General features: G+C 52.8%; 1 protein-coding gene across 3 annotated transcripts in view; it reads left to right on the forward strand.

Moving 5' to 3' along the window:
- The first annotated feature begins 559 nt into the window (after positions 1 to 559).
- The window catches only part of VWA2 (von Willebrand factor A domain containing 2), a 55482-nt gene continuing 28389 nt past the window's right edge, over positions 560 to 27652 (forward strand). For 2 of the 3 annotated variants that reach the window (XR_006194397.1, XM_042908041.1), the window contains exons 1-5: positions 560 to 989; positions 15191 to 15252; positions 18878 to 18952; positions 20276 to 20409; positions 26173 to 26282. Coding sequence is in view for 2 of the 3 variants with exons in the window: in XM_042908041.1 (XP_042763975.1) it covers positions 15201 to 15252; positions 18878 to 18952; positions 20276 to 20409; positions 26173 to 26282 (371 nt within the window). In the remaining variant the exon portion in view is untranslated. Of the gene's footprint in view, positions 990 to 15190; positions 15253 to 18877; positions 18953 to 20275; positions 20410 to 26172; positions 26283 to 27652 lie in introns of those variants that run through there. The other variant, XM_042908042.1, reaches the window with a different exon arrangement.

Genomic DNA, 27652 nt, shown 5'->3' on the forward strand with positions numbered 1-27652 from the left:
TGAGTGCTTACTGTGTGTAGGCATTATGCCATTTTGCTTTCTGGCATCCGAGTTTTAAAAATCAGGCACCTTCTAGACTTAATCGAGGACGCTGGCCAAAAAGGCCCGCTTATTACCTCCCAGCCGCAGTAACTGCAGACAGGTAAATGGCAACTGCCATGCCAAATAGAAACGATGCCAAAGTCAACATCTTCGCACGGGTCTGAGCACTAAACCCTGCGGAGTCGGCAGCGGATGGCACAGCCCTGCTACACCGATCAGAGGCTGGGAGACCCGCGCAGAAGTAAGTACTTCTGTTGACTTGCCGCTCTTGGCCCACGCCGTGTTAAAAAACGCGAGAAGCGATGCGGGCCCAGGTCCCAGAAGCGCCCGATGCACCTCCCTGGGCCCGCGCCGCGCTCGCCGCCTCCCGTCGGCGAGAACTACAGGTGCCCCACGTGGCTCCCACCCAGGGCGCCCTCCCGCGGGCCTGCAGCGCCCCCTGGCCCGAGCCGAGCCCGCGGGCCCTCTCGGCAGCCTCGGCGCGCGCGTCCCGCCGTGCGCTCCCGCCGCCCTCGTCCCGGTGAGTCAGAGCCCGAGCTGTCTCCGCGCCCCGGGCCCCCGCCAGCGGCCTCGGGAGGGGAGCCGGTTCCTTGTCCGCGCTCCGGGGGTGGGGACGCTCGGCCCCCAGCCGTCCCTCCCAGCGGCACGGATCCCGTGCGGTCCCGCGTGGACGCGGCGGCCGAGCGGCGTTGCGGGCTTTGTTCGGCTTTGTCTGAGCCGCACCTGAACTCGGCCGCGAGGCCCGCGCGCTTCTCGGGGAAGCCGGAGTCACCTGGCGCACCTGGACGAGCGCACCTGGCGCACGCTTCCCCCGGGCTCCCTGCAGACGGCCCGGCCCGGGGAGACCCAGCCAGCGCATCGGGACGGGGAGCGTGGCGGGCCCGGGAGTGGCCTCTCTTTTGGGACTCCGGCACGGGGTCGCAGAGTCAAGGGGGCGCGGAGCACAGGTAAGGGGACAGGGGCTAGGTGGCAGTGGGTGGAGAAGGGAACCGTGTATTAAACTCGACCTGTTGGTTGGCACAGGCACAGTCTGTTAATCTGGAGACTGCGGAAGGGGACTCGCCTTTTGAGTAAATGTTTGGGGGACGTGCCCAAGCCCCCCTCCCCGCGCCCCTCTTTTTCAGGGCCTACGCGGTGTTAAGGTGACTCCTGTGAAGTTTTCCCAGCAGCGAGAGTGCCCCGGCGAAGCCTCTGCAGGCAGAGCCCTAGCAGGGCCCGTGGCCCAGAGACTGGCCCCTGGGCGATGGGAAGGCTAGGGGATTTGTCCTTGTGACTTCTCATACTGGGATTTCTCCCCGGCCGCCCCCCACCCCTCCGCCCCCCTTTCCTGCATTTCTCCTTCCTGGGGCTGCGCCCTTGGCCACCTGCTGGGAGAGTAAATGGAGGGTCTCGGAAATGCACCTTTGAAACTTGCCAGGTGGCGTTGGTTTAGGAGCAGGGTGGGCACCCTGGCAAAGAAGGGGGGAGGGCACCTGGCCCCCCCTGGAATCTATGGCTCTCCAGCCAAGAGCGGCCGTTGGGTGGGAGCACCTGCTGTGTGTCTGGTGTCTTGGAACTGAATAATCAGAACCTGTACAATTGGCAAATTATGAGGTTCTTTAACACACAAAAACCCCAGAACCTTTCAATGTTTTATAACTTCAGGTGTAAAAATTCAACATCTGTTTGGCTTCCATTGTGACATTATATTAAGAAATGTGCATTTGTTGAGAAAAGAGTCAGAAAAGATCTTTCTTTCTTTCTTTCTTTCTTTCTTCTCTTTCTTCTCTTTCTTTCTCCATCCGTCCTAGAGGTACCACTGCAATTGGCAAAGGCCTGGGGAGTTAATTTGTAAATGCTGCTGGCTTTCAGCAACCTGCAGCCATTACCTTCTTGCTGCTGATGGGGGTGTAAGGCTCTGAGGGCTGCTCTTCACCGAGGGTGCAGCCCTTGCTGTTTGTAGAAATTCGACCCCAAATGTCTCTTGATGGTGTAAGAATTTTCCAGACTAGGTCCCCCGACAAATCCTGGGGAAGAGAGGGGGGCTCCTTTCCTTTATCACATCTGTCTGATTGACTGAAAACCATCAGTGACATATTTCCCCTTACCTTTAGTTTTTGGTTTACCCTCTGGAGCTTGCAATAGCTGTTTCCTTCCCCTCAGTTTGCTCAGATGTCCAGGTTCTTACAGATAAGGAAACCGAGACCTAGAGAGGTGAAAGACGACCCAAGAGCGAATGGGAGAGCCCCCCAGGAACCCAGACTGCTAGGCTTTTGATGAGCTGCATAAATGGGCCAGTCATTAATTGGCAAGTGCTGACATCAGGGATAAACTGGTGAGATTACAAAGCCTTTTGTCCCATGTTGTGTGTACCTTACAGAGTCTTTTCATTGTATCCCCAACACCTGACAGGGTGCTGGGCACAGGGCAGATGCTTGAATAAATGAAGTTTCGTGTAATTATAACATTGGAGGGGTCAGCATCATTGTGAGGTGTTTTAGAACAGTGGTCCGCAGATTTTGTACTTTTGCCCTTCACAGATCAGTTTTTTTTAGTTTTCATCAGAAGCAATGCAGCAAAATTATCAACTTTTAATCTCATCCCACAAGGGTTTTTTTGTTGTTGGTTTGTTTGTTTGTTTGCAAATAAAACAAAACCCTGCCATTATCCACAAGGCTAATGGTTTCAGCATCACCCCAGGCCAGCTCCCTGGGCCAGTGGAATGCGCTTGGAGTCCCTTCCTTAAGTTTACCCTTTCATCATGTAAACAGCTCCGGACTGCTTCCTCTCCCACCCACAGAATTGCCTGCTGGCCTGCCCTCAATATGATTCCTGTCCTGGATCCCTCATTTCCTTTCCTGGTCCTGAGTCCCTTCTCTTCAACGGATCTCCCTGCTCTCCATTTAAGAGACGTTGCCTTCACCCAGGGCACTTTTGCATTGTGATCTCATGTGATCCCGGCATCAACCTTTTTAGGTAAATAGGCTGGGTGATGTCACCCCCATTTGTGAGGGAAGGAAATTGAAAGACTGAACTGAAGGAAGTTACTGAAAGGCTCAAGGCTCAGGCTTCCCGGCGTCTGACTGTGCTCGTTCTGTGTTACTGCACTCTTCTTGTCATGGCCCACCTGTCCTCATCAGAAGACCTGGGCTTGACTCCACACTTGTTGGAGCTCTTTGACTTTGGGTCCCAGCTTCTACAAGACGACTTTCTCATGTAGAAAAATGGAAATGATCATGTCTACCCTATGGCATTATGGGTGTTCTATGAAATTAACCTATTAAATGTAATGACAACCTTTAACGTTGTACATTTAGGGACGATCACACACGATTCCCCTGGATCTTTACAACGCTTGCCTGAGTTCGTGAAACTAAGATTCACCCCAATTGGACGAATGAATGACCCTGAGACAGGGAACGTCACCCAGGTGATTAGAAGCAGAACTAGCGTGGAATTCTGTCTCTGGGCTTCTGGTCCCATGTGCATTGTCTTATGCCTCTGCTTCCCAGAGTCCAATGAACTTGGGTCCTGTACAGATTAAATGAAGGATTTTCAAATAACCATCAAAACAAACATCTCTCTTGGCTGTAAGTGTCTCTTTGCAGGTGCGGCGAGAGTGGGAAGCCTTGAGATCCATGCCCATCTGATCAGGGAATCTGTACAGCACATTGTTCATCCCTTGGTGCTGACTTCAGCTTCTCAGACTGTCGGGTTCTAACGATCTGCGATTCTTTGAGAGGGAGCGTGACTTTCCCCCAGCAGCTTTTAAAATGGTCTCTCTGCTGTGTCAAACTAGAAGCATGTGGCCCACTTCTCTGGACCCCCTGAGCCTGACAAAATGTTGTATCAAAAGGACAAGGAAGGCGACTGCTACAGTGAAAGACAGCAAGGGCTTTCTGGCTCGACACTTTTACCTCCGGTTTTAAAGTCTTCCTGTTCAGGTGTTGCCCGTTCTTGTAAAGGGCTCAGATTTCCATCCCACTGATGGAGAGGAGGCTGCCAAGGGCTAACCTAATATTTGGGGTGGGAAGTGCGTTTTGTGAGGAGGCAGAAGTGGTTTCCTTTTTCACCCCGAACTCATTTCATTTCCCATCCTAGAGGAGAAGGCAGGCATTGTCCTGCAAAACTGCCCTCAGCCATTGCCAGCCTGGTCCTTCTTTTCCCAAAGTAGCCTTGTTTGGGCCTTCATTTCTTCCTGCGGCATGGAAAGTGTAATCCCTGGTTTGTGCTGAGTTTTGCGGAGCCCTGCGACAAACTGCGCTTACCCACTGTCCTTAGCGGTGCCAGTGCTGCGTGGAACCAGGATTTGAACACAGCAGTCAGATGGGAAGATGGGGGCGGGGGGAGGTGGTGGTGGTGGTGAAGAGTGGATGTGTGAGAGCCCCAGGAGCCAGGAATGACGTGGGATTAGCGTGGGTAATGGAACAGAAAAAGAACAAATGACGAGTGGGGCGTTTTGCAACGGAAAAGGCTTGACAAGGCATACCTGGGTACCTGCACACGATGATCTGTTTCTGCCCCTGGGATGCAAACCACTCCTGACTGCTTTGCACAAGAATGCAGAGAGTTCTGGAAATCTTCTCACGTGTGCCGAAGGTGGGAGTTGCTGGCAGGTGGTAGCTTGTGGAAAACTGCCAAAGGGCAGGATTCAGCTGGCAGATTTTTAATTATGCCTCTCTTCCCCTACCTTACTCCCCCAGGATCAGGAAGGGGATGGGTTGAGCATATCACTGGGAGGCCAGAAGGGAGTCTGATCCCCTTATTAGCTGTGTAACCTGCGGCAAAAACAACTTGCCTGTGCCTCAGTTTTCTCATCTGTAAAATGGGGACAATACTCTCAGTGACTGGCTGCAAGGCTTAGGGGGAGAGAAGATACAGAAGGATGGCCCCCGGTGCCAGGCACCCAACAAATGCTCACTGGATGGAAGCAGCTGCTGGATTTTTACTATGCAATTCGTCCTTTCTTAAAAAGATTTCAGGTGTTGGGCTGTACTTAGAATTTGAATTAGCACTGCAAGCAGTTGTGATGGGGGGAGGGGGGCGGGAAACTGAACGTTTGAGATGACAGGTGGGAGACAGCAGGGTGCTGTGAATACCGCACCCAAGCAGCGTTTATTTCGTTTATTTCGTTTATCTTGGCATAAGAAGGAATGCAGCGAGTGTAGTGAGCGCAAAGATCCTTCCGGAAGTAGGCGTAGCGGTGCTTACTGACCCAGCAGGCACGCATCTCGCCTACTGTGTGCCAGACAAGTGCAGGCAGCTGGGGCTCCGGCAGAGACGAAGCCGGAGTCCCTGCGGCCTTTGCCACCGGGCAGGTGAGACGATCACACCAGCGGGCAGTTTGAGTGCGGGCTGTGCCGCAGGTGCAGGGGAGGGAGGTGCCGCTGGGGTCCCAGAGCCAGCACCTTCTGGTCCGGACGCCTCTCAGGAGGCATTTGACTTCTTGCCTTGATTTGCAGATCGCCAACGTAAATTTTGCCCGAATGAGCAGAAGCTTGGGAGACTCTGAAAAGCATTCACCGGGGCATGCAGGGGCACGGAAGGAAGAGAGCGGGAGGAAGTTGCTTGGGTCTGTCTCCTGGCAGACCTGAGTGCCTTTCTGTGAGCGCGGGAACCTTCTGTATGTACTTCCTTCCCCCAGGTCCTCGCGGCAGCCTGGGGAGGCCGCTGGAATCCTGGTTTAGGAAAGACATCAATGTTATGCCCAGAATTCGTGATCCCCAAAGACCACTAGGGAGCCGAGTCCGATGCAAAAGCAAAAGAACCTTTATTCGAGCTAGCTCGAGCTCAATCCCCTACCTGCACCGACGCAGCGGTGAGATACCAGGGAGAGAGAGCGAGTTTCAAAAGGACAAAGGTTTTATTGGGGCCCAGGGGCAGTTGGTGAGGTAACGGCTGTGGCCTCAGCCGATTGGCTGGGGAAGGGTCCGAGTCCTGTTAGACAGGTGAGGGGGGGGGTTACTCAAGGGGAGGAGGTGTGGTCAAGGTGAAGGACACAGAACAAGATGGAGTCGGCCGGCATAGGCCCGCCCTTTCATTCCTCCCTTGTCATGTAGCTTAGGGACCCAATCATGGGACCGGCTGCATTTATGGTGACAAGGGGAACAGAGTTTAGAGGTTTACGCAAAGTTCTGGGAAGCATGTGTCCCTGGGGTGGCTCTGGGAGGTCTAATTAAGTATTGTCCCTGAGCTGGTATCTATGATCTGCCAGGTGATGTTTTGGGGGGTGTGGGGACTCCCGGTAGCATAAGCAATGACAAGCAGAGTTAACAGAGTTACCAATATTAGGTGGGTCGAATGTGCTGTAGCTTGAGCTTGAGCTTGAGCGGGTTGTGTTGGTCCCGACTGATGGCCCATCGCGTGACGAAGTCCTTCCGGATCGAGGAGGGGTCCGCTGGCTGAACGTGGGTGTGATGGACCCAGGTCGCGATGCCGTCTACTTTGAGAGCGGTGGGGGTTGTCAGCACTACAATGTAGGGTCCCTTCCAGCGCGGCTCGAGAGTCTCTCGGTGGTGCCTCTTGACATAGACCCAGTCTCCCGGCTTGTACTGATGAGGTGTCGGGGTCGGGCCAGCCTCGTAGATGGCACGGAGGCGCGGCCAAATATCCTCGTGCGCCCTCTGGAGCCCTCTCAAGGAAAGAAAAAGTTCTTGATCTTTAAACTCTGCAAGAAGTTCAGCTCGAAGGCTGGGAATAACAGGGGGTGGCCTGCCAAACATGATCTCGTAGGGAGTAAAACCCAGAGTGTAAGGAGTGTTTCTAACCCGGTAAAGGGCGTACGGTAGGAGAGTCACCCAGTCCCCGCCAGTCTCCATGGTTAATTTGGTAAGGGTCTCTTTTAGGGTTCTATTCATTCTTTCTACCTGTCCTGAGCTCTGGGGCCTATAAGCACAATGTAATTTCCAGTTTGCCCCCACCGCCTTGGCTACTGCCTGTGTTACCTGAGAGATAAAAGCTGGTCCATTGTCTGATCCTACCATGGCAGGAAAACCATACCTGGGTAAGATGTCTTCTAGTAGCTTCTTAGCCACCGTCTGAGCCGTTTCATGCTTGGTTGGGTATGCCTCCACCCAGCCAGAGAAGGTGTCTGTAAATACTAAAAGATATTTATAACCATACTTTCCTGGTTTGACTTCAGTGAAGTCGACTTCCCATTGGGCTCCCGGTCTGGTGCCTCTGAGCCTGGTTCCTTTTTTATTTGATGTGGCTTTCGCGTTGGTGAGTTGGCAGGTCTTGCAGGCAGATACAACTTGCTCTATTTTGGTGTCCTGTTGGTGAATCTTGATTCCGGCATGTCGGATTAAGTCTTTTAATTTTCGGGCCCCCATGTGAGTAGACCGATGCATGTGCTCTAATATTGAGACTCCGAGCCGGTCTGGCAGCACGAGCTCCTTGTTAGGTGTATACCACCATCCCTTTATCTCCTGGGCCATGGGGAGTTTCTTGATCCGCTGTAACTCCTCCTGGGAGTATTTGGGCTGGTCTGGTAAAACTGGGTCTCCCGGGTCTGGTAGTTGTATGGTCATGGTGGGGACTGGAGTAAGGGCTACTGCCTTGGCTGCCTGGTCAGCCTTTCGATTACCTCTAGCTACTGGGTTATCAGCTTTTTGGTGCCCTTGGCAGTGGATAATGGCTAGCTTGGCAGGAAGCCATAAGGCCGTAAGCAGGTTAAGTATCTCCTGCTTATTTTTTATAGTCCGTCCTTCTGCCGTCAGTAACCCCCTCTCCTGATAAATTGCCCCATGAATATGAGCTGTGGCAAATGCATAACGGCTGTCTGTGTAGATGTTAAGCCGCTTTCCAGCTCCCAGCATCAGCGCCTTGGTGAGGGCTATGAGCTCCGCTCGCTGGGCTGACGTTCCGGAGGGTAGAGCCTCCGCCCATACGGTGTCCATTTCGGTGACCACCGCTGCACCCGCATACCTGTGTCCATCTCGCACAAAGCTGCTGCCATCAGTGAACCAAGTAGCCTCGGCATCGGGGAGGGGCTGGTCGGTCAGGTCCATCCGGAATCCATGTACTTGTTCCAGGATTCCCGCACAGTCATGTAGTGGAGCACCTAGGTCAGGGTCGGGCAGCAGGGTTGCAGGATTGAGGGCTGCACTGGGGTGGAACCGCACTCGTGGAGGGTTGAGTAGGAGGCTCTGGTAATGAGTCACACGTGTATTGCTCATCCATCTATCAGGAGGCTGTTTCAGGACCCCTTCAATGGCGTGTGGGGTTGTGATCCAGATCTCCTGTCCTAGGGTCAGTTTGTCTGCATCCTTGACTAGGAGTGCTGTCGCCGCAATAATTCTTAGGCATGGCGGCCAGCCGGCAGCCACTGGGTCTAGTTTCTTAGACAGGTAAGCCACTGGGCGGTTCCAGGGGCCTAAGGCTTGAGTTAGAACCCCTTTTGCTATTCCCTTATGTTCGTCTACAAAGAGGTGGAAGGGTTTCATAATGTCTGGTAGGCCCAGGGCTGGGGCACTTAGGAGGGCCTTTTTTAACTGGTTAAAGGCAATTTCTTCTTTTTCAGTCTATTTAAATGTTTTCCCCTCTTTGGTAGCTTCATATAGGGGCCTGGCGATCTCAGCAAAACCTGGAACCCAGAGGCGGCAGTAGCCGGCTGATCCTAGGAATTCCCTCACTTCTCTTCGGGAGGTGGGAGTAGGGATCTTTAGGACAGTTTCTTTTCTGGCATCTGATAACCGCCGCTGTCCGCCCTCCAGGATATATCCCAGGTAACTTACCCTCTCCCTGCATATCTGAGCCTTCTTCGCGGATGCCCGGTACCCTAAAGCTCCCAGGGTAGCCAGCAGGTCCTGGGTCCCTCGCTCACAGTCTTTGGCCGTGTCAGCAGCAATCAGGATGTCATCTACGTACTGTAGGAGGGTGAGGCCAGGGTGCTCCCTTCTGTACTCACCCAGGTCCTCGTGTAGTGCCTCGTCGAAGATGGTGGGTGAATTTTTGAATCCCTGAGGTAGCCGTGTCCAGGTGAGTTGCCCACTGTAGCCCTCCTCCGGATCATGCCACTCGAAGGCGAACAGGGGTTGGCTCTGGGGTGCCAGCGGCAGACTGAAGAAGGCGTCCTTTAAATCTAGTACAGTATACCAGACCCTGGAGGGCGCCAAGGAGCTCAAGAGAGTATATGGGTTGGGAACAGTTGGGTGTATGTCCGCGACCCTCTTATTTACTTCCCGGAGGTCTTGTACCGGTCGGTAGTCATTTGTGTGAGGCTTTTTGACCGGCAGTAAGGGGGTGTTCCAGGCAGACTGGCAAGGAACTAGTACCCCTAGGCTTCGTAGTCTCCGGATGTGTGGCTGGATCCCCTTCCGGGCCTCCTGTGACATGGGGTATTGTTTGATCCTTACCGGACTCTCTCCTGGCTTGAGCTCTACCAGGACTGGGGTCCTATGAGCGGCTAGTCCCATCCCCCCCCCAGTCTCTGCCCAAACCGAGGGGAATTCTTGTAGCCATCTGTCTATATTATCCTCTCTCGGGAGCGCCTCCTGGTGGAGGAGGTATTCATCCTCCAGTTTCATGGTCAGGACCTGGATGGGGTGGCCCTTGCCATCGGTGACCTGAGGCCCCCCTTGTCTGAAAGTTATCTGAGCTCCAATCTTGGTCAGTAAGTCCCGTCCTAACAGCGGGTAGGGGCATTCTGGTATTACCATAAAGGAGTGGGATACCCGGCCCGTTCCCAAATCTACTGTTCTTCGGGTAGTCCATGAATACTGGCTCATACCAGTTGCCCCTTGTACCCAGGACTTCTTGCTGGCTAGTTTTCCTTGTGGGGTGCGGAGGACCGAATGTTGTGCTCCGGTGTCGACAAGGAAGTCAACAGGGGTCCCCTCCACTTTAAGAGTTACCCTGGGTTCGGGGAGAGGGTCCGAACCCCGACTCCCCTAATCACTTAGTTCATCTAGCTCTAGGACTTTTACTCGATCAGTCTTGCTTCCTTTCCCGCCGGCCCTTTTCAGACAATCTCGGGCCCAATGCCCTATCTCCTTGCAGTATGCGCACTGATCCTTCTGCAGCCTCTGCTTCCCCCCCTTGGTGGTTCTTTTACCTTTTCTTGTGTCGTCTGCCAGCTGCCGGAGATGGCGGTCTCGTTCCTCAGGGGAGTCAGCAGTGGTAGCTAGTAGTATTCTGGCCAGGTCTCGAGTCTGCTTACTGCTGGCAGTCGCCATGGCGCGGGCCTGCTTGTCCTCAGGAAGCTCCCGGTTATTATATACCTTTTCGGCTACCACCAGTAAGTCCTGCAGACTTTTTTCTCCTAGTCTATCTATTTTCTGTAATTTTCTCCTAATGTCTATGGCCGATTGGTTTACAAAGGCCATGATAACAGCTGCCTTGCTTTCCGGAGCCTCTGGATCCATGGGGGTATAGGTACGGAATGCCTCCATGATCCGTTCTAAAAAGGCAGCCGGAGATTCATCTTTTCCCTGTTGTACATTTCCTACCTTGGCCAAATTGGTTGGCTTTCTAGCAGCCATTCGGAGACCCCCCATTAGAGTCTGGCGGTAGACCCGGAGCCTCTCCTTACCTTCTGCCGTGTTGAAATCCCACTGGGGCCGAGTTAAGGGGAAGGAGGCATCTATCTGAGCCTGGTTGGTGGTGGGATTCCCGTCTGTGCCCGGAACTAGTTTTCGGGCCTCGTTGACGATTCTTTCTCTTTCTTCAGTCGTGAACAGGACCTGCAAAAGCTGCTGGCAATCGTCCCACGTGGGCTGATGGGTAAAAAGAACAGAGTCTAATAAATCAATAAGCCCTGCCGGTTTCTCGGAAAACTTAGGATTCTGAGCTTTCCAATTGTAGAGGTCACTAGTGGCGAAAGGCCAATAGTGATGGGGCTGGTTCCCCTCCGCGTCTGGGGGTCCGGTGGCTCGCAGGGGCAGAATAGTGGAGTCGGCGGCGGAGGCGGATTGCTCCCTCTGAGCCCTTTGTCTGGTGAAGGGCGGGCTTCCCACTGGAGCGTTTCCGCCTCCCGCTCTCGGAACAGCATCTGCCTCCCCCGGAGGGGGAGGATGGTGTTCTTCCAGCATCCTAGAGGGGTTATACGAGGGAGGAAAAATTAATTCTTCTTCAGTACCCCCCTGTAAGACAGGGTAGAGGGGTGCTGAAGGCTGGATAAGACTTTTCTTCTTCTTTGTCCCCTGCAAAGCAAGAATGGGTTTTGGCTCCGGAGGGAGCGGGGCTAGGAAGGGTTTAAGCCAAGAGGGTGGGTCTTCCACAAGGTCCTGCCAAGTGATAATGTAAGGGAGCTGATCAAGATGGCCCGTCTTAGGCTGAGAGATGATACTCCTGACTCGGTGGATGGTAGGGAGGTCGAAGGTCCCCTCTGGTGGCCATCCGACATTGAAAGTTGGCCACTCGCTAGAACAAAAAAACTGCCACCGACCCTTTCGGACTTCCACACTGAGGTTGTTAGCTCTTCCCCTCACATCCTTAAAGTGATCAATCATAATACTTAGAGGAGTAGTCTGAGTCTGTCCCATAACGTCCGTCCAGTAAGTCCACAGAACAAAACAGAGAAACACAAAAACAGACAAACAGAGGGCCCCTAGAAAATCTTCCAACTCCATGGAAGCAACACTGAAAGCTAGCTTAGACATTTGAGGGGATTCCACGTCCCTCCAAAACCGATGAGGGGATTCCACGTCCCTCCAAAGACGACGGCCTCACACCGACCAGCGGGAGCGACCCGCCTCGTCTCAGACCTTTGAGGGGATTCCACGTCCCTCCAGAAGGGAGAATCGGAACGTCTTCCGAAACTCCCGGCCCGTGGTCCTCCAGTGCGTCCACTTAGACCGCGTCGGGCACTACCAGAACTCCAGAAGTGAGCTCACACAGAAAAGACAGAACAAACAGACAGACACTAACCGTGGCCAGTCAGGCTCTCCGGGTCGGGGGTCCCTCGGGGGTCTTGGGGATCCCGGACGAGCCCCCAAATGTTATGCCCAGAATTCGTGATCCCCAAAGACCACTAGGGAGCCGAGTCCGATGCAAAAGCAAAAGAACCTTTATTCGAGCTAGCTCGAGCTCAATCCCCTACCTGCACCGACGCAGCGGTGAGATACCAGGGAGAGAGAGCGAGTTTCAAAAGGACAAAGGTTTTATTGGGGCCCAGGGGCAGTTGGTGAGGTAACGGCTGTGGCCTCAGCCGATTGGCTGGGGAAGGGTCCGAGTCCTGTTAGACAGGTGAGGGGGGGGGTTACTCAAGGGGAGGAGGTGTGGTCAAGGTGAAGGACACAGAACAAGATGGAGTCGGCCGGCATAGGCCCGCCCTTTCAATCAACAGGCCTGATTCTCAGAGTCCTGCACGTGCCCAGGGTCGGAAGCCAGGACCCCGGAAAATCAGCCTGAGCCTGACTGGTTTGCATCCCAGGGGCAGCTCTGCCCTGGCCCTGGTCCGCGTGGCCCGGCCTGGCTCCCAGGCGGCAGGCGAGAACCTGCCCTTCGTCTGTCGTCGGGAGTGAGAGGAAAGGAAGGCCTGTCTTGTTGGCAGGTGCCAGGCTGGAAGCCAGCGGGGATGGCCTTGGCCACACTGGCCTGCACCCTCTCTGTCCGTCTCCCCCTCCCCCGTGTGTCCGGGAAGGTTCTGACCCTCTCGCTCTTGTAAGATTCGCTCTCCGCTGGCCACTTGGATTAGGTGCAGATGTGAGCCTCACGGTCATCTGAGGCACAAAGACTCTCGGCTGGTTGGGACATTTGATTCCCTTTGTTCCAGACGTGTTTGAAATCCAGGGAGCTGAATATTCAGTAGAGTAAGGTCTGACCATCACGGGTCCGTGACAGAGAGATTTAAAACCAAAAGACACCTTAGCAGCATCTGGTCCAGCCTCCTTGTTTTGTAGATGAGGGACCATGGCATCGGATGAGAAGTGGGGCTCCTGGACTCACGGTGCGGGCTGTGTGCCACCAGGGGGCAGGTGTAGCCCCTACCTGTCCCAGTCACCCGCCTCTATGCCATCTCAGCTTGAGCGGTGGCTCGAGGGCCCTGACTCACCTCCACTTCGGAAGCAGCCTGGTTAGACGCAAGCATCTAACTGGATTAGGGGCCAGAGACCTGAACTGTGCGACTGTCTGGGACCCCCCCCCCCCCCCCCCCGCTTCTGAGCTTCTGTGACCCCTTCCTTCATCTCTTAGGTGTGTCCGGCTCATTCACTGTGAGTTTCCCCTTTCCCAAGTTGTGTCCCTCTTGTTCCCTGGAGTCTGCTCTCCAAGAGTAGGAACGCAGACCTGAGCCGTAAGTGCTGTCCCCTGAAGCAGTCCCCGCTGTTTGTTCAAATTCCCTACAGTTCCAAGTAAGGTCCGGCAGTAGCACCTATAGGAACATGAGTTGGGTTATATTTAAACTTAAATATGAAAAATTATCTTTCTTGGGGAGCTTCAGTTTTCAAGGCAGCCCTTGCTCTCGGCCCGCTCAAACTCCTCTGACAGTCAAGTCAAGTTGTTTTGTTGCCGCAGCTGGGAGATGTGTCTTTTTCTTTTTTTTAATGTTTATTTTGGAGAGAGTGTGGGCAGGGGAGGGGCGGAGAGTGAGGGAGACACAGAATCCGAAGCAGGCTCCAGGCCCTGAGCTGTCAGCACAGAGCCCAGCGCGGGGCTCGAACTCACGAGCCACGAGATCGTCACCTGAGCCAAAACCAAGAGTCAGGTGCTTAACCGACTAAGCGTCCCAAGGGGATGTGTTTGTAATGCCCCAGTAGAGACAGTGGAGTGCGTCTGACAGGAGAATTCATTGTCGCGTGCGTTAAGTTACGGGCATTTTGGTGAGCAGCTAAACATAACCGGGAAGCTTCCGCCGTGCGTTTTGGAGAACTGACATCTGCCAGTGGAGATGTGGATGTCCGAGGACCCAAGATACATACACAAAAACTTGGCGCTCCTGCCTTGTTATCCACGTTCTTAGACGCAGGAGAGCGTGTTTGCCCACGAGGTCACAGGGACGTTCTGAGTTGGGTGCACCAGGTGGAAATGAGTTTCTCTACCCTCGGCTACACCCCTGCGTACCACACACAGTGACTGGCCACCTCTCCCTCCGCTCTCTTCTCTAGAACCCGGGGGGACCCTGCCGTGCTTCCCTTCGTGTATCTCTGCGTGGGATTTTCTCTTTGGAATGGTCTCCTGAGTGAGAGTCCGGCATTGTTTGTTTAACAGGAGGAAACTTCGGGAAGGCCTACGTGTGGCCCCACTCTTTCATGTCTTCTTTTTAAATAGGCAGGTTTGATGTGGAGAAACCGTAGGGTGAGACCTTGGTTGTATTGGATCCCAAAAGGCAAGAAAACAGAATTTCTGGAGCTTATTGTTCAGATATTCTTAGATTTTTGCCCGCTAAATTATACTGGGGGTGGAGGGAAGTCTACATTTCATTCTGTATGATCCCTTTCAGTACAGTGGCCAAAAAGTAAGACTGTGTAGATTTTACATCATATCTTTGTGGTTGAAAAGGATAAGGATCCATTTCTTGGGCCCCACAGCTAAAATCAGAAGTCTACCTCATGTATGTGCTTTTAAAGCAGCAAAGTTATAGTCTATCGTTCTTATTAAAAGCTCTCACTTTCCACCCTTTCCTCCCTTAAAGATCGTTGTCAAGCCCCATGGAACCGAGTGTTACCTGTACTCTAAGTATTATTAGGCATTTCTTGAAAAATCCTTTTGTGACTTCTTCAGCCATGTTACTTTTTATGGAGTAGGAAGTGTAGACGTTGTGATCTTGCTAGAAGGCTTCAGAACATTAGGACGTTGGAAATCCTATCTTGAGTCTCTGATTCTAACTCGTCATAAGAAATGGGGGCAATGAGATGGAGGGGACTTTACTCAAGGTCACGTGGCGGGACAGGGGCCAGGCCAAGCTGGGACCCGGGACTCTTATCCGTGGGGACAGCATGCCTTCCCGGAGTCTGTGAAGGAGCTGGGGGTGGGGAGGGGGGGGGTTGGGGGCAGGCGTCTGGGGAAGATGCTAGCCTGTCCTTTGAAAGCAAAGTCATTGGAGTAGTCTTGCGTGACTTTTGAGGGAATTTGGGTCTTTTTTTTGACGAATACAGTCACCGTGGCGAGGAAGAGCCTCAAGGTCATAGTTGTACCTGGAAAAGACTGAGCAGCTGTCGTCTTGTTTCAGGATGACTTGGGGGGTGCACAGAGCTAATTGCTGATACCTTTTTCTTACCCTGCCCCATAGTTACATCAACATGCCTTCCTTCCCGTTGCTGGAGGCCATCTTCATTTTCCTGCTTTCTGGAGGTAAGCTTTTTGGTCAGGGGTGAGGTGTGGAGGGGTTTGATTTGCCTCGTATCCTGTCAATTTTAACTTCAGGAGGTCTCTCGAAGGCAACTGAATCTGTCCACTCCACGGCCACCTGCCTAGCATGAGCCCTATCAACTTGTGCTTGGACCGCTGTTCTAACCAAAGCAGCCCAGCCTCTGTGCGGTCACCCCGGGTCCCCCTGGTTCTGCTCCAGCCGATGCAAATCTGACTGCCTGGACCCCTCTCCACTCCTCCCCGCCTTCTCTCTGCCCAAAATTAAACAAACAAACAAACAACTTTTTAAAAATTTATTTATTTTTGAGTGAGAGAGAGACAGAGCATGAGCAGGGGAGGGGCAGAGAGAGAGAGAGGGAGACACAGAATCTGAAGCAGGCTCCAGGCTCTGAGCTGCCAGCACAGAGCCTGACGTGGGGCTTGAACTCATGAACCGCGAGATCAAAGTCGGATGCTCAAGCGACTGAGCCACCCAGGTGCCCCAGTCTGCCTAAAATTTCTCAATGATACCCCATTGCTCTTCAGAGACCCTGCTTGATCTGACCGCATGCCACTTCCAGTCCCCTCTTGGACCCTCTCCCTCCTCGCCACAGCCCTTCCAATCCTGCCCAGCACCCTTGCTCCCTCCCTGCCTACGCGTGCTCAGTGATGGTGGCCCCTCTGGCTAGATCACCCCCTCACTGAGCACTGCCACCCTGGCAAACTCCTACTCGTCTTTCAGCACCCGGCACAATTCCTCCGGGGCCCCCAGATCTGGTCTGTTCCCCCTGGAAAACCTGTAGCCGTGGGTACGTCTGCTCTGAAGCATGTAACACCGAGACGAGTTTACTTCCGGGTGAATTTTTAAAACCTTAGAGCCCACCTGCTGTACCAGAGATCTGCTCCATCAGAGAGAGGTTCTGCGTGTTGTTTATTTACCACTGTGTCATCTGGATGCCCAGCACCGGGCTTGGCACATACAGGTGCCCCAGAAGTGGATTCAGGAGTGAATAACGGAGCAAATCAACTTTATTTTTATTGTCAGAACGTCTTACTTGTCCTTCAAGTAAGGACAAATGGGCAGGGTGTCCAGCCATCCGAGTCTAGCTCGGGATCCCCTCGTGGCCTCTGAGATTCTGTCTGGCAGTCCCCCCCATGCCTGTGTTTTGGGGTGTGTGTTGATTGCTGGCACGAGCCACCTGTTGGCCCGGAGTCTGGGGAGGTAAGAGAGGCTGGAAGAAGGCGGGTGGTTGCTCGGCTCCCCCAGCCCCCCTTCTCCAAGCCACGTGGGTTTAAGGTGTAACTAGTGGCTTCAAGGTCGAGGGACTGGGCAGCAATGAGATGCATTTGGGTTCAGGGCGGGAATGAGGTCCGTGGAGGCTCAGGGTCCAGCTTTGGCTCTAGCTCATTGCAGAGCTGCGCTTCCTGTGGCCCTGTGCAGTTGACAGAGAACTCGATCTGACCTTCCCCGGGTTGTACAGACGAGGTGGGGGAGGCCCCATGATCCTCGTGACTTGCCCGGGGTCACACAGCCGTTGCCCAGGGACAAACGCCGGTCTCTTGACTCCTGGGCCGGCCACACTGCTCTGGGCTCCTCTGGGGGAGCGGAACGCACAGGAATCATCTCTGTAAGCCTCGGCTGTCTTATCTGAAAGGTGAAAGGGTTTGACGGAACCAGTGATTCTCAATCCTGCCCGCTCCTTGGCTGGAGATTAAAGTTCTGGAGCCCGGGCGGGTGGCCGGCAGAGGCCGGGCCGCTTTGGTCTGAACGGGAAGCCACAGTCACACATTCGTCGGCTCCCTGTTCCAGGGGGAGACTCTGCACAGAGCCCCGAGGTGACTTCCCTGGGGAGCAATGGGGAGGCCACCCGAGGCACGAGGAGGGCTCACTTGATGCCTGGCACCTGCCGTGACAGCTGAGCACACGGTACAGAAAGACACATCGGCTGAGTGACATCTGTAGTGACTAGTCTCTGGTGGCAGGGCTCTTCCTCCTTCCCCTCAGGGGGAGGCTGCTGGCCTGTCTCCAGCTGGAGAATTTGCTGGTGAGACTTTTACAAAGGAACAGTATTTTTCGGTTTTTTGTAGGGCCTTGGAGGTTCCTTGGCTCCCGGGCCCTTGGCAGTAATTCATAGACTTACTCGAGAAACCTTAGTGCGAACCCACCGTGTGCAGAGAGCCGGGCTAGGCTTTGTGGAAGACGGATGGGAAAGTTCCCGCCCTCGGGGAGGGTGGGGGGGCTTCCAGGGGAGCTGGGCTGATGGGAGCAACACTGCGGCGTTATGAGGAAGGGGGCAGTGAGTTGGCAAGATTTTGGCGAGAGCTCTGTCAACAAGACTGTCTTTGTAGTTTGTCTTGTTTTCGCTCCTGGTGGCAAAACCGCCGTGGCGGGGTGTCCTAGACCTCATCAGAGGTACTTGCGTGACGGCTCTTGACTGCGGAGGAACTGCTAGTCCAGCATTCTGGCCCAGAACCAGCCTCCTTGTGAGTAGAGATTGAGGGACGGGCGTGTCAGGTGAGCAGAGACCGTCCGCTGGAAGGTTAGGTGGGGAGAGCTAGGAACTACGTTAGAGAGAGAGAAAATCCCAAGCAGGCTCCATGCTGTCAGCGCACAGCCCAACATGGGGCTCGAACTCCCATACCGTGAGGTCATGACCTGAGCCGAAATCAAGAGTTGGACATTTATTTAACCGACTGAGCCACCCAGGTGCCCCAAAGTTTGTTTTAAATTGCTATTGATTGCTTATATGTCATCATTCCAATTTTACTAGATATCGTATAAAAGAACGAAAGATGTATTCGTGAACTTCCTACCCCAAAACTTCTTGGCTCTTTTTCATGTGAATTGCATTGAACAAATTTATCAGAGTTTACTCCCAGCCCTGTCCCTATGGATATCTGTTCTCTCCAGCCTTCCTCTCCATCACAACCGTGAAAGGAGAGACTTGATCTACCTTTTCCCTTGTCTACAAGTGGTTTTCCTTTGGATCCCTTCCCAGGTGCGATACCATAGGGGCAAAGGCTGTAAGCAGCTTGACGACTCTTCATTCATTTGGCCGAATTGTTTGCTAAAAGGGTTGGACCAGTTTCCAGGGCCACCCCTGGAAGAGTTTTTCCTGATTGGGTCTTTCCCCAGTTACATTTAAATTTGGAGGCTGATCATTTAAATTTCACCGTTAAACGGGTATCTCATTATTTGGGTTAAAACATTTCGTCACCGGTTTAAACATTTTCCCTTGTGCTTCTCCACGAATTGTATTTCTTCTATGAATTGTATGTTTATATCCAGGGTTAATTTTTATGGCAAGGTGTTGTGCCCCAGAGGGGCACCCAGTTATTATACCTAACCAAAGGGCAAAACTCATGAGATTCACAGGCTCTCTGTATCCCCCTCTATGTACATTTTTAATTTTTGTCTTCGGGATACCCAAATTTAAATACAAAGGTTCCTGATTGGAGTATTTGGAGGGGTTTCTTTATGTTGTCCCTCTGGTAATTTTTTGAGATACAACATCATTGAATTCCTCCACCTTCCAGTTTTCTCTCTTATTACCTCTCATTTCTGGTCACATATGTGGACTCTAAGACTGCTCCCTGTAATGGCTCTTTCTGGTGTCTTCTTTCCTAGTACGCCCATCTCATCCTCTTCAGGAAGTCCACGTAAGCAGGGAGACCATTGGGAAGATTTCAGCCGCCAGCAAAAGTAAGCCTTTGTGTCATTCGACCCTCCAGGCCCCCCATTTCATCCTCTGCGTGATGGACCCAAGGGAAACTATGTTATTCTAGAACATTCCTGTCCCATTCCCGTCTTCCTTTCACGCTGTAGCCAGGGCCATTTTCCCCAAACAGGCCTGAGCAGGTCTCCCGCGGGGGTGAACACCCTTGGTTAATCCTTGTTGCTGAATTCCTTGGTCTTGCCTGGAAGTCCCGCGTGACCACCATCCCCCCAGCAACCTCACCTCCCGCCATGTTCCTTCCTCTTCCGCCCTTGCCAGCATTCACTCCACGTGCTCACGCCCCACCAGCCCACTCCCAGAGGCCCTGAATGCCCCTTCCCTCCCTCTCTGGTGAAGTCCCCCGCAGTCGCCGCCTTCTGGGTGGCGCCTTCTCGCCGGTGCTTCCCTGACCTCCACTGTCCTGCATCCTCGAGCTGAGGTGGAGGGATGCGGCCTCTGCAAGCTAGACAGCCTGCGTTTGCTTCCCAGCCCCCTCACTTGCTGGCACTTTGGCCTTCGGGAAGTTACTGAATCGTCCCGTGCCTTTCTCTCCTCATCTCTCCACTGGGAGTAAAAACCACGCATCTGTTTAGGGGTGGGGTGTGGAGCTAGGGAGCTGAGAGCTAGAGGCTACGGGGTTTCTTTTTTGAGGTGATGGAAAAGGTGCTAAATTCGACTGTGGCAACGATGGGGCGTATCTGTGAATATACTAGAAGCCACTGGATTATAAACTTTCAGCGGGTGAATTGAATGGTTTGTGAATAGTGCCTCAGTTAAACTGTTAAGTAAAAAAAATAGCAGTCTATCTTAGGGTGGTTATAAGAATTAAATAAGTTAGCACATGTGAAGCGTTGAAGGCAGTGGATGGATGGTGTACAGGAAAGACACAGTCAGTGCCGTTCTCACTTGAACTCTGGGGTAATGTGACCTCATGTGCCAGGGTCTGAACTAGGTTGTGGCCCCCGAGGGCTGGGGCCAAGGCTCTTCAGTATCCCTCGCTGGCCCAGCGGGCGCTCCCCTCCTATGGCTCAGTTAGTGTTGTTGAATTAGACATTTCCAGTTATTACGAAGACTGTGGGCTTCATGCTGGTGGGCGAGGCCTGGCCGGGGGAGCAGACTTCTTGCTCCAGAGGAGGGCTGCCTCTGGCCGGGACCTTCTCCTGCGTCGTTTCTGCCCAGGTGCTGAGAGGAGCAGCCCGATCCACCCCAAGGTTGTTTCTGCCTCTGCTCTGGTTCAGGAGGGAGACCCTCTTGGGACCAGATGGCAGGGAAGCCAGTTGTCGCACATCATGTCCCCCTCTCCCCCCTAGTGATACGGTGCTCAGCTGCTGTGGACGTCCTGTTTCTGATAGACGGCTCCTACAGTGTCGGGAAGGGGAGCTTTGAAAGGTCCAAACACTTTGCCGTCACGGTCTGCGACGCTCTGGACATCGGTCCCGAGAGGGTGAGTGCAGGTCTCGTCATCTCTGTATTTCAGCATCTTTGGTGGCAAGTGACCGAGATCCAGTTCTAAGCAGAAGGGCACATGTACCCGCTAGTGGAACAGGAAGACCAAGGCGGGGGGCGGGGGGTGGTCTTCTGGTTCTAGGCATGGTAGAATTTTGTGTTCCTTGGTTGGCTTCCTTCCCAAGCAAGCTTTCCTTATATGGCGGACTCGCCCTACCTTGTCCTTCAAGATAGGGAACCCAGTAAAAAGAAGGTGGTTTTCTTTCCCTGGACACCTGGCGGCATGGCTCCCATCGGGCATGCGTGGATCACGTAACAATCCCTTGACCAATCCAGTAGTCAGAGGGGAGAGATTCTCTGGCCCCCTGTGAGTCACGTGCCGATTCGCCTTGTTGGCTTCCCACTCGCAGAGAGGTGTCTGTAGAACAGTGGGAAAGGGACAGCGTGCTGGCAGACAAAAGCTCTGCCTCAGAAGACGAGCGTCTCAATAGGAAGTGCAGTACCCTCTCTGTTCACTTGCGAGGAACTACTCCTGCCTGAGTGAATCCAGCCAGTTTCTTCATTCCTGGTCCTCCCTGGCTCCGGAGAGCGCTCTGAAATAGCAGCAGGGTGCACTGGCCATGGCTCTTGCTGCTAAAAGGGGCATCTTGGGACAACCCGACAGAGAAACGGGCAACGAACACAGACAGCCCTTAGGCACAGGAAAAGGCGCCCCGCCTCACTCACGGTAACGGCAAATGTCCCGCTGAAATACCATTTTCACTTACTGGCTTAGCAAAAATGCGGTTCGGTGACGTGCCCCATTGGCAGATCCGTAGAAACGGGTGCGCGCACTGATGGTGGGAGCGTAACCCGGCGCAGCCTCTCGGAAGGGCATCTGACAGCATCTGTCGGAATGACAACGGCCCGGACCCTTTGACCCAGGAATTCTACTCCATGAGATTTATTCCACAGATACTCCCACAAATGCGAAGTAATGCACACACACAGTGATTCCCTGCAGTGTTGTTTACATTCGTAAAAGGTTTCAGGTAATCCACATACCCATTCACAGGGGACGGGTAAATCCAATATGGCGCATTCCTAAAGGACACACTGGGCAGCTGCAGAAAGTGAATGGGGAAGGTGTCTTAGACGGAAGGGCACCGAAACAGACGAGAGTAAAAAGTAAGGTGCGAATGGTATGTGTAGCGTGTTACTTTTTATGAAAAATAAAGGGAGGTAAATAGAGTAGGTTTGTGCTTGGAGAGATTTGTAAAGAGGCTGAGGGCAGTGGTTTGCCGTTGAGGGGGAGGGTGGGACCTGAACCGATGGGGTGCCTCCACGGGGAGACTCACCGATACAGATTTTTTTTTTAATGCATGATGGATTTTGAACCATGGGAACCTACTCAAAAATCAAAATTTAACAACGGCATTTTGGTCTGAAAAGCGATACTTAACTTGAACTAGAGACTACTTGCAAACAGGTTACAGAAGGAAGTGGTTTTCCAAGATGACATTCCTGGGTTAATCCTAGAAAAACTGCTAGGATTTAAGAGCAAAAGTGGCTTTTAATGAAAGCCAGATTTTCTCCAGAATGGCAGGTACTTTTGAGAGGGGGAGCACGTTGTCCTGGACCACAGGCAGCCTTGCAGGGCCGTCTGAAGACACCGTGACAGACACCATTCCATCCGGGCACGAGCAGTCCAGAAGTTGCAACCACCGGGTCAACCCATCGCGGGTCCTCTGAGGGCCAGGACCACGGGCTGCTGAGTCTCCGCTCTCCTCCACACAGGGCCCTGCTTTTCGAAGGAAGGGATTCCCCATGACGTTTCATTAGTTATTCGTGGAGGGAGAACCGTAAACATCGAACCCTTGTTGACGTTGGTGACGTTGGCACTGATGTAGAGTGTCCAAACTTTCTCATGGCAAGACTTGCTGAGCTAAGGGGTTGGGGGGGGTCTGTTTCAGCGAGCAAGGGGGCACCAGGACCTCAAGCCGCTCAGACTTGTTGGAATGGTGCCACTGGGGATTGGCATGAAGGGCCATTTCAGGTGGCTCTGTCTCTGTCTGGTTTGTGCTTCAGGTTTTGTGCTTTGGCTGCTGCATTTCTGTGACTCCTTGTATCTCCGCGCTCGGGGGATTTGATTTGCACCTTATTCTACTTTTCTGCAACTTAAGTTTTCTTTCTTTCTTTTTTTTTTTTAATGTTTGTTTATTTTTGAGACAGAGACAGAGCATGAGCAGGGGAGGGTCAGAGAGAGAGGGAGACACAGACTGTGAAGCAGGCTCCAGGCTCTGAGCTGTCAGCACAGAGCTGGACACGGGGCTCGAACTCACGGACCGTGAGATCGTGACCTGAGCCGAAGTCGGACGCTTAACCAACGGACTGAGCCACCCAGGCGCCCCTGCAACTTAAGTTTTCAAGTTGCTATAAATTAAGTTGCTTTCTGTGCGCGCTCTGTGGGGTGAGGTGGATTGAAAGTGTCTGAAGTCTTTCTCCCGACAATTAGAAGCTGAGAAGTTCACTTCCTGGCTCTGATACAGTGATTGCAGCAGGGTGATTACAGTGCGGTGAGAAATGTGGGCAGGCTTGCTTCGGAGCACACAGTAAACCGAAGATAAAAGGCAACTCCTTTGCTCCCAAACCGCCAATTAAATTAAATGCCTTAACCACTGACTCAAGCTGTTTCCATCTTGTTTTGTTTTGAAGTTATGTCCTTCCTGTTTAATTCAAGCAAATACGCTCAGCTGTTGGTCTCAAGGGAATTGTTGTTTTTTAAGTAACCCTTTCGCAGCGTTCAAGGAGAACACATTCAATGCCTAGTGTCCCTCCTGCTCACATGTTTTCCATCTGCCCGGTTTCCCTACCTGTTTTCTCGAGCACCCTTCCAGAATCCCCTCACGCAAACACAAGCGGTATGAAGCCTACCATGCATGTGGTATACGCTGTTCTATCCCTTGCCTTTTTTCTTCATATTGTCTTGGAAGTCTTTTTGTATCTAGGTAGATAGGTAATATAGGCGTTAATACAGGTATATATTATATTTTATGGCTTATTAATGTTCCATTGTGAGGATATACTGAGGTTTAATTAACCAATCCCCTATTGATGGACATTTGATATTACAAACATACCGGGCCACCTGGGTGGCTCAGTCGGTCGAGCGTTCGACTTCGGCTCGGGTCGTGATTTCATGGTTCGTGGGTTCGAGCCCCGCGTCTGTGCTGTCACCTCAGAGCCTGGAGCCTGCTGTGGATTCTATGTCTCCCTGTCTGTCTGCTCCTCCCTTGCTCGTGCTGTCTCTCTGTCTTTCAAAAAAAAAAAAAATAAATGTTAAAAAAATATATATATGTATACTGTTATATATATATATATATATACACACACACATATACTGTTATATACATATATGTATATTGTTATATATGTATGTATACTGTGAGCTTGTAAATACATCATTTCACATATATGGAAGTATGTCTGTAGGATATATTCCCAGGAGCCCTATGCAACTGTATTTTCACTAAATATTGAGAAATTGGTCTCCATAGGTGCTGTAGCATCTATATTCTTACCAGCGGTGTTTGAGAACTTGGTAGTTTCCCTTGCAAACATTGTATTTAGATTTCTGCTACATTTCAGTGTGGTACAGTGAAGCATCTTTTCTCAAAGAGCCCTTTGTGTTTCCTGTGTGATATCTGTTCATACCCTTTGCCAGTTTTTCTATTGTATTGTTGGTCTTTTATGCATCAGTTCCTAGATCAGTTCCCTACATATTGGGAAAACTAACCTCGTGCCTCTGACTTGAGTTGCAAACAACTTTTCCGTTTGTCTGCATTTTTTTTTTTATTGCATTGTGGTATGTTTTGCCCTGTAGAAGTTTTCTTTATGTGGCCAGATTTATCACCCTTTTCCTTTATGGCTTCTGGGTTTCAAGGCAAAGTAAGGTTGTTTTCCACTTGGAAGTTATGAAGAAATTCTTTCCAGTTTTCTTCTAGAACTTCCACAGTTACATTTTTTTCACGTGTAAATCTTGAATCCATTTGTGATTGATCCTTTTCTCATTTGTAGGTGGCTGTTCAGTGATCTCAGTGTCACTTACTAGACCAGCTTTTCCCCACTAGCTGGAGGTGCCACCTTGATCACACGCTGACCTCAAGGGAGATTTCAAAAGGGTCGTTCCTCAGAATCTCAAGCTTCTCTTCTGCCCCATTTTCCAGGGTCCCTCTCCCACACATGCCCACCTAAGACCCAAATCTCTTCCTACTGAAGATGCTCATCCTTAGAACCTCCTGTTGAAGGAAAGTCCATTGGACTCTGGTCATCGGGAGCAGGTGCCACTGGGCTGGTGGGGCCGAGCCCTTTGATGGTCTCCAAAGCACGAAGCCTGTTAAGGGATCAGCGGTGCAGTTAAGGGATCAGCGGTGCAGGAATTCAAGTAGTGGGTAAAAGAGCAGTCTCATCGCTTCAATATGAATCACATGGCCTATTTGCAATCTTGGCCGGAATTGGGGTTAGTTGATAGTGACTGGGAATGCAGGTTTGGAGAGCCAGTGATTATGTACAGGGCTTGGGCTTTCAAGAGGAAACCCAAATGTTTATAGCCTTTTCTGCTCGAGACAAGCTAGGGTCCAAAGGGCCCGGAAAGTGACTTGATTCAGTTTCCCTTCTCCAGTTTTGCAAGGCGTTGGGTCTTCTCACGTGGCCTCTGAATGCGGATGATGCAGCATCTGTTTGGAATCACCCGCGGCCCCGACCCCTTCCGCCGTGGGGGAACGTCATCTCAGGTTAAGATGCTGATTGTCCCCCCAGTGTGACCCTGGTGTGGAGAGCCGGCCTTCCCCGCGCTTGGCAAGAGCAGGCCCGGGAAGGACTGACCCACGCCAACCAAGGATGCGCGGGTGGTGGCTGTGGTTGGGGGTGAGCCGCCCGTGCAGGCGGCCGTGCTTGCCTTCCGCGGCTCCCCTGCTCTCGCCGGCAGCATTCTGCTCAAGGTCCGTGCTGGCTGCTGAGGAGGCCGGCAGTGCCGCTGAGGCTTAGTGAGGGTCGTGGGCACTAAGTGCAGTGGCCCCGCTCTCTTTTTCACTAGCCCCGGGCCGGATCTGTGTCTCTCTACATTTTCGTTCCTCCAGCAGGGGTGTGAGCATGGATGGCTCCTCGCTCATGAAATAACACGAGGGATTGTTTAAAACGGTACCTGGGGGGCGCCTGGGTGGCTCAGTTGGTTGAGCGTCCGACTTCGACTCAGGTCATGATCTCGCGGTCCATGAGTTTGAGCCCCGCGTCGGGCTCTGTGCTGACAGCTCAGAGCCTGGAGCCTGTTTCAGAGTCTGTGTCTCCCTCTCTCTCTGACCCTCCCCCATTCATGCTCTGTCTCTCTCGGTCTCAAAAATAAATAAACGTTAAAAAAAAATTAAAAAAAATAAAAAATAAAAAAAATAAAACGGTACCTGGGAGGCCATTGGAAGTGTGACCAGAGACCCTACCCTCAAGGTGCTCGCAGCCCAGCCGGGAGGGCTGGCCAGGATGTGGGGCGAGAAGGTGCTGTTTGTGGTTGTCAGTGCCGCGCACAGGCGCTTGTTTTTCTCCAGGCCCCCCTCCTGGTCTTTGGGCCTTTCTCTGAGGGACACTGGAGGGAGCCCCGGCTCTGGTATTTGTTGCGTGGGCAGGAGGCAGGGTCGTTAACCTTTCTCGTCCCTTCGTTTCCCTTAGGAATGTTTGTGACTTGACCTCGCTCTCAGCACCCTCCCCCCGGGCCCTCTGTCTCCTACTGCAGGTCAGAGTGGGAGCACTGCAGTTCGGTTCCGTCCCTCGTCTGGAATTCCCCTTGGATTCGTTTTCGTCCCCACAGGAAGTGAAGGCAAACATGAAGAGCGTGGTTTTCAAGTACGTATGATCCGACACCGCCGTGCTTCGGATGGAGCCGACTGCTCTCAAGATCGCTCCCTTGAAGGGCGTGATTGGCCCGAGAGAGGGCTGCGGTCTGGCTTCCGGAACCCCAGCTGCGTCCGGTGGGTAGTGAGAATTCCCTTCTTCTCAAGACCGCTCCTCCTGTTACATAACCGCGTCTCCAGTGGGAGCTCACGCCGACTTACGGTATCTTTGCCGCCGTAGCGTGGAGTTGTCCGTTACCTGGGACAGAGAGGGCTAGTGAAGGTTGAGGTGGCTCAGGAGCGTGAGGGGTTGGGGTTGGGGGGGTGGGGGAAGAACCCTGGGTCTTTCTCCCAGTTCTGTCCCTGCAGCCGGGATGGCTCCCCACACGTCTCGGAGCCTCGTTTTTGTCTTCTAGAAAGAGTAAGTGTCCCCCAGTTACTAAGAATGCTTTAGAAAGGATGAACAGCTGTTTGCTCATATACACCCTATAAATGTATGTGGTAGGGTCACAGCTTTACTCACATCACGAGTCAGCTGACGTGTGTGTATACGCATATAGGTATATGTAAATACACACGTATACTGTGTATCAGTATTTTAAACGTCCGTGTATTATATACACACGTGCATCTGTATACGTGTGTTATATACACGTGCAAGTGCACGCACCCACACGTGTACAAACACAGAAGAGCACCTTTACTTGCCGCTTACCGCTTGCCACTCTGCTCTCTGTTGTCTGCTGCCCCTTGAGTGGGTGTCCACTGAAGTCCTGCCGGGGTCCTTGGTCCTAGCCGCTGACAGCCACCAACTCCGGTTGCCAGGGAGGGCCCCGGACTCTGCAGTCTTTCCCAGTCACAGGCCTCCGTGCCTCCAGTGCCCTCCAGGAGCCCGTGTCCCGCCCGCTGGGCACAGCAGGACCTCTGGGGGCCCTACGGCCCCCAGGCACCCTCGGTGACTTCTTCTCAGGCTGTTTGTCCCGGTCCAGGGATACCCCGACCAGAATGAGAGGCAAGTCAGGTACAAGAAGGCACAGAGGGAAGGCGAGCACCTTGAAGTGTTTGTTAAACACGACGGTAGTGTGCGCTGGCCTTGCCTCGTTCCCTCGGACCGTCCACCCTTGAGGCCTCCGAGAATGGTTTCCTAGAGAGGACAGTCGCAGCCTCTCACTCCCATGTCTGAGGCCCAGACGCCCAGAGCAGCACTTGTCAAAGTGAGCTCTTTGGTCAGAAGGCCTGGGTCAGAGTTGCCTGTAAGGAGTGTGTCGTCAATGCTGGTGCCTCAGTTCCCTCCCAGACCTGCTGAATCCCTCTGTGGGCTTAGGGCACGTAGATACTAGATACTAAGGATTTGCACTTTTGAAAGGTCTCTCCCACTGCCCT

This window comes from Panthera leo, chromosome D2 (genome assembly GCF_018350215.1).
Source record: "Panthera leo isolate Ple1 chromosome D2, P.leo_Ple1_pat1.1, whole genome shotgun sequence".
NCBI lineage: Eukaryota > Metazoa > Chordata > Mammalia > Carnivora > Felidae > Panthera > Panthera leo.